This window comes from Stegostoma tigrinum, chromosome 41, assembly GCF_030684315.1.
Source record: "Stegostoma tigrinum isolate sSteTig4 chromosome 41, sSteTig4.hap1, whole genome shotgun sequence".
Lineage (NCBI taxonomy): Eukaryota > Metazoa > Chordata > Chondrichthyes > Orectolobiformes > Stegostomatidae > Stegostoma > Stegostoma tigrinum.
The window spans coordinates 4,421,521-4,428,531 of record NC_081394.1 but is presented as its reverse complement, the minus strand read 5'-3'; the positions used below and the strand labels follow the sequence as shown (position 1 = coordinate 4,428,531).

The 7,011-nt window shown below is 46.7% G+C and overlaps 1 protein-coding gene across 1 annotated transcript in view; it reads left to right on the top strand.

The window, feature by feature from the left end:
* Window positions 1-6,729, top strand: part of cadm4 (cell adhesion molecule 4) — a 198,204-nt gene extending 191,475 nt beyond the window's left edge. The window contains exon 8 of the mRNA XM_059641283.1: window positions 4,773-6,729. Within this exon, the coding sequence (XP_059497266.1) occupies window positions 4,773-4,941 (169 nt within the window). The 3' untranslated portion in view covers window positions 4,942-6,729. The remainder of the gene's footprint in view (window positions 1-4,772) is intronic.
* The last annotated feature ends 282 nt before the right edge of the window (window positions 6,730-7,011 follow it).

Here is a 7,011-nt window from a genome sequence, read left to right as displayed (position 1 = left end):
ATATGCATGCCCAGCAGTCTCATAAATGACCCCAATGACCTTGCTTCCACAACTGTTGCTGGCAACGCATTCCATGCTCTCACAGCTCTCTGTGTAAAGAACCCGCCTCTGACATCCCCTCTATACTTTCCACCAACCAGCTTAAAACTATGACCCCTCGTGCTAGCCATTTCTGCCCTGGGAAATAGTCTCTGGCTATCAACTCTATCTATGCCTCTCATTATCTTGTATACCTCAATTAGGTCCCCTCTCCTCCTTCTTTTCTCCAATGAAAAAAGTCCAAGCTCAGTCAACCTCTCTTCATAAGATAAGCCCTCCAGTCCAGCAGCCTCCTGGTAAACCTCCTCTGAACCCTCTCCAAAGCATCCACATCTTTCCTATAATAGGGCGCCCAGAAGTGGACGCAGTATTCCAAGTGCGGTCTAACCAAAGTTTTATAGAGCTGCAACAAGATCTCACGACTCTTAAACTCAATCCCCCTGTTAATGAAAGCCAAAACACCATATGCTTTCTTAACAACCCTGTCCACTTGGGTGGCCATTTTAAGGGATCTATGTATCTGCACACCAAGATCCCTCTGTTCCTCCACACTGCCAAGAATCCTATCCTTAATCCTGTACTCAGCTTTCAAATTCGACCTTCCAAAATGCATCACCTCGCATTTATCCAGGTTGAACTCCATCTGCCACCTCTCAGCCCATCTCTGCATCCTGTCAATGTCCAGCTGCAGCCTACGACAGCCCTCTATACTGTCAATGACACCTCCAACCTTCGTGTCGTCTGCAAACTTGCTGACCCATCCTTCAATCCCCTCATCCAAGTCATTAATAAAAATTACAAACAGTAGAGGCCCAAGGACAGAGCTCTGTGGAACCCCACTCACCACTGACTTCCAGGCAGAATATTTTCCTTCTACTACCACTCGCTGTCTTCTGTTGGCCAGCCAATTCTGTATCCAAGCAGCTAAGTTCCCCTGTATCCCATTCCTCCTGACCTTCTGAATGAGCCTACCATGGGGAACCTTATCAAATGCCTTGCTGAAGTCCATATACACCACATCCACAGCTCGACCCTCATCAACTTTTCTAGTCACATCCTCAAAGAACTCGATAAGGTTTGTGAGGCATGACCTACCCCTCACAAAGCCGTGTTGACTGCATTTAATCAAGCCATGCTCTTCCAGATGGTCATAAATCCTATCCCTCAGAATCCTTTCTAACACCTTGCAGACAACAGACGTGAGACTTACTGGTCTGTAATTGCCAGGGATTTCCCTATTTCCTTTCTTGAAGAGAGGAATTACATTTGCCTCTCTCCAGTCCTCAGGTACGACTCCAGTGGAGAGCGAGGATGCAAAGATCTTCGCAAGTGGCAAAGCAATTGCATTTCTCGCTTCCCAAGCAGCCGAGGACAAATCTGCTCCGGGCCTGGCGACTTGTCAATCTTAATGTTTGACAAAATTTTCAGCACATCAGCTTCCTCTATCTCTATCCATTCCAGCATGCACACCTGCTCTTCAAAGGTTTCATTCACTACAAAGTTCGTTTCTGTTGTAAAGACAGAAGCAAAAAACTCATTAAGGCTTCCCCTACCTCCTCAGACTCCACACACAAGTTCCCTATGCTATCCCTGATCGGCCCTACTCTTTCTTTGACCATTCTCTTATTCCTCACATAAGTGTAAAATGCCTTTGTGTTCTCCCTAATCCGTTCTGCCAAGGCTTTCTCATGCACCCTCCTGGCTCTCCTCAGACCATTTTTGAGCTCCTTCCTCGCCTGCCTGTAATCCTCTAGGGCTGAGCTTGACCCTAGCTTCCTCCACCTTATGTATGCTACCTTCTCCTTTTGACGAGAATCTCCACTGCTCTCGTCATCCAAGGTTCCTTTATCTTACCCCTTCTTGCCTGTCTCAGAGGGACATATTTATTCATCACTCGCAACAACTGTTCCTTAAACAGTCTCCACATGTCTATTGTGCCTTTACCATGGAAGAATTGCTCCCAGTCCATGCTTCCTAACTCATGTCTAATCGCGTCATAGTTTCCTCTTCCCCAATTAAATATCCTCCCATTTTGCTAATCCTCTCCTTCTCCATAGCTATGTAGAATATGAGGCAGTTATGGTCACTATCACCAAAATGCTCTCCCACCACAAGATCTGATACCTGCCCCGGCTCGTGTCCGAGCACCAAGTCTAGAATGGCCTCTCCCCTCGTCGGCCTGTCAACGTACTGAGTTAGGAAACCTTCCTGAACACACCTTACAAAAACAGCTCCATTCAAATCTTCTGCTCGAAGGAGGTTCCAATCAATATTGGGAAAGTTAAAGTCACCCATTATAACAACCCTACTGCGTGCACACTTTTCCAAAATCTGTCGACCTATGCTTTCTTCAATCTCCCTGCTGCTATTGGGGGGCCTGTAGTAAACCCCTAACGAGGTGACTACTCCCTTGCTGTTCCCAATTTCCACCCACACTGACTCGGTAGGCAGATCTTCCTCGACAATGGAAGCTTCTGTCGCTGTGATACCCTCTCTGATTAGTAGTGCTACACCCCCTCCTCTTTTTCCCCCCTCCCTATTCTTTGTAAATGCTCTAAACCCTGGAACATCCAGCAACCATTCCTGCCCCTGAGAAACCCATGTCTCTGTTATGGCCACAACATCATAGCACCAGGTACTGATCCATGCTCTAAGTTCATCACTTTTATTCCTGATACTCCTTGCATTAAAGCAAACACACTTTAACCGATCCCTTGGTTCCTTCCCAGGAAAATCCTTCCCACTAGCTGGTCTATTGCTATTGCCTCACCTGCATCAACTCTCACTTCCGGTATACAGCTCAGGTTCCCACCCTCCTGCCATACTAGTTTAAACCCTCTCAAACTATTCGAGCTAACCATCCACCCAGGACATTGGTCCCCTTCCAGTTCAGATGCAACCCGTCCTTCTTGTACAGGTCCCACCTTCCCCAGAAGGCATCCCAATTATCTACATATCTGAAGCCCTCCCTCCTACACCAGCTGCATAGCCACGTGTTAAGCTGCGTCCGCTCCCTGTTCCTCGCCTCGCTATCTCGTAGTAAACTAGAGAACACTACTCTGTTCGTCCTGCTCTGCAGCTTCCATCCTAACTCCCTGAAATCACTTTTTATATCCTCAATCCTTTTTCTGGCTTTATCATTAGTGCCAATATGTAACACGATTTCTGACTGTTCGCCCTCCCCTTTTAGAATTATACACCCGATCGGAGACGTCCCGAACCCTGGCACCAGGGAGGCAACATACCTTCCGGGAATCCTGATCCTGACTACAAAATCTCCTGTCAATTCCCCTAACTATCGAGTCCCCTACCACGAGTACTTTTCTATTCTGCCCCCTTCCCTTCTTTGCCACAGTGTCAGGCTCAGTGCCAGAGAACTGGCTACTATGACTTTCCTCTGGTAGGTCATCCCCCCCCAGCAGTATCCAAAACAGTATACTTATTGCTGAGGGGAATGCCCACAGGGGATCTCTGCACTGTCTGTCTGTCCCCTTTCCTCCCCCTAACTGTAACCCATCTATCCTCGTCCTGAGCCTTAGGGGTGACCAACTCCCAGTAACTCCTCTCAATTACCCCCTCTGCCTCCCGAATGATCCGTAGTTCATCCAGCTCCAGCTCCATTTCCCTAACACGGTTTTCAAGGAGCTGGAGTTGGGTGCACTTCCCGCAGATGTAGCCAGCGGAGACGTGTGCCATGTCTCCCACCTGCCACATTCTGCAGGAGGAGCAAGCAACTGCCCTAGCATCCATACCCCACTTATCTGAACACCCACTCAGTACTAAAGTAGAAAGCTTAGTTCAAGTTGCTATAAAATTAATAACAATTTTTTCTATTCAATAGAGAAAGTTTAGAATGAACCTTACCTTATTAACTAGGTTAGAGGAGGAGGGCGGGTGGGAGACTCTACAGTTGTAGAGTCTCGGGTTTAGCCGCCTTGCCGATATATATGGTCACTGCTTTCCTTCCCGGCTGCCCCTCTGGTCCTCATCACTTCCTCCTCTGCTCCGCTCCTTCTGTGAAAGAGAAAACACTGCTGCCCGCTACCGGTAAGTAATTTTAAAAAACTGCCTTGCCTTCGCTGCAGTCTTCCGGGCCCGTCTTACCTCCGCTGCTGCTCGCACTCAAAATGGCCGTTGGCGTCGAAGGGTGAGCATTTATACTCACTGCCTTCCTTCCCGGCTGCCCCTCTGGTCCTCGTCACTTCCTCCGCTGCTCCCGCTCTGTCTCCTTCTTTGCTGTCTACCATATCACCAATTTCGGGGTCATCCACAAATTTACTAACCGTACCTCGTATCTTCTCATCCAAATCGTTTATATAAACATCAAAAGTAGACCCGGGGTTGAAAAGATCGAAATTTGATTTGTCAGTCACGTTGTCGGTAAAACCCCATCTGAGTTCACTAATGCCCTTTGGGGAGGGAAATCTGCCCATTCTCTTCCAGTTTGGCCCACACATGACTCCAGATCCCCCACAGAGTAGTTGAATGCTAACTCTCTGAGCCATTCATCCTGTTCAAAGGGGCAATTAGGGATGGGTATCTGTGGATAAAGTGGCAAAAAAAAAATTAAATGCTCACTCAATATTCCAAAGTGAAAAGTGTTGAAGGGCCCAGACTGTTTTGCCATTCCTGGCCGTGGGAGCTTACTGTGCATTAGTCACATTTCCTTCACCCCCATCACAGTTGACCCACTGAAGTCGTGGAAGACGCGATGGAAATGCTCAAATGTTCAGCTTTGGTTGGTTGGCACACCCAATCTCACTTCCAAAATTCCTTTGTGACTCCGATCTAGGTTCTTACCTGACGCATGAAGCTAGCGGATTGGATGAGCATGGAGAGGCGCGGGAAGCTTTCATTAATGGGAACGAGAGCCATGAGAGGAAGAAAGAATATTTCATCTAGAGAGTGAGCGAGCGAGAGAGAGAGAGAGAGAGAGAGAGAGATGGTCGCTAAGTGGCCCAGAACCTCAATAGGCTACTTGTAAACACTGATCAAACTTGCCTTTTCTTTTAATCGATGGCTTTGTTATTAGCAAGTATTCCACCTCACAGCACTGAACACTGATGATCTCTGGTTTGGATTCTCTGTTGTCTCTGTTACAACTGGAGCGGTTTTGTGGCTGGTGGAAATAAAAGAGCCCACAAAAGTCTGTTCAGCAAACAATGGGACTCCCAAGGCTGCTCAAGACGAACAACGACAGAGAGAGATTACTACTTCGGCAAATCTGGTCGGTGACAACTTCCCTTCCACCACCCTTCACCTCAACTGCCCCCACCTGCCACCCTCTAACCCCTGCACACATTTCAGGCTGGCTCGAAAAGAGACTAAAGGTGGAGTCAAGCTGTACTTTTTTCCATTCAAAGAAACAGTCTACTTTTTTTGGTGAATGAGAATGTGTCAGATACTGAGATTATCCACCGTCTTCTGCTGGAGGACCTGCTCCTGTCAATGCGACCCTCGTTTTCTCTCTCAGTTTAATGACTGTGGTTTCTTGGCCATGGTGAACTGCTCCTATGGGCTTAAGTCATTACCAGAAATTCATTATTTTTAACTATGGTTGTTTAACTGTTGTTTCTCTGGGTTCTCACTGCTGGGAATTGAGAGTATTTGACCTCACTGAGCAGCGATACTAACTACTTGTGGACCACCAACTGTCCCTAGCCCCAACTATCATAGGATCACTGCAACACAGAAGAAAGGTCACTTGAACTCTCACAATTGTGTAGCACTTGGAAGGCGATGGGTTAATCATCCTTGGTCCTTGACGACAATTTATTACAACTTAACCCTGAGAAAGATGTTACCACAAGGAGAATCCTTGAGAAATTCTAACCAGTATCAAAACTGTCTGATGCTCAATGAAGTGTACATTTGGTCAGTTCAAAGCAATTGGAGATGACGACTTCAACTCCCACAGATGAGAGAGGTGAATCTTTAAAGATTCAATCAATATATTTTAGTCAATGTATCAGATGACAGATTGATCTCGTCCCATCTCATTACCCACTAGGCTGTGCAGATAAATATCATGATTTGTAGCTGAGGAGGGACATTTCCAAAGATTTTCATCATTCGATTATCAGGTCGAATGCAAAGGTGCCAAATTTCAACTATTTCTATTGCAGAAGGAAGGGGTGCCAACTGTTTAACAAGTCGACTCTGATAAGACAAGTCTTGTTCCTGGGCTGTACAGAAGGAATGAGGCTAACACACATTCCCTCTGATTTGCCGTACCTAGCTCTCTGTGTGCCTCATCCCTTGAGTGTAAATTACGAGCTCAAACCGATTCTCGTGCATTGTAGTGGTTGTCGTAAGCATCCGCACGCTCGAGATTGTTTGGAAGGTCTTCTTCCCTCATTTTGGAATTAGACTGAAAAATAGCCCTTTGTTTTGGGAGCTGGCAAGATGGAGCTGTGAGGGTACAGTCTTGTGAATAGCTGATTTACTTCAAGCAACTGACCATTGGAATGTGTGACCTATTTGGACTCACACCCTTGGAATTCACACACAGAGTGGTGCTCAATTTCCAAATAGGCAGATCGTCTCTTTTGGACTGACTGTAGAATCCTGTTTGGGGGGACATCCAGAGCTTGGGGACTCTATAGCTCCCAGTTGCTTTGTCCGTGGAAAACCCAGGTCTTGTCAACTAATTGTTTTCTGCTGTGCTATAAATTTCCATTTCCTGAGAAATTTGGCATTCTTGCATTTCAGGTCCTGATGCGAGACAAAAAGCTTCAGTGACACATCTCTCTCTTTCCAACGAGAGTCACATTCTGTCCCACTGCGTGACATCCTGCATCATTTTCCCTCCTCGACCTGCGTTGCCACGGGATTTTGCGCCTGTAGATTGGGGATTTTGTTTGATACCAACCTGCATGTTGTTTTATGATCACTGATGCCTTTTTATTTATGATCACTGATGCCCTTTTTATTCTCCCTGGGGACAGTAGACTGGTTCGGACCAGTCGAGAA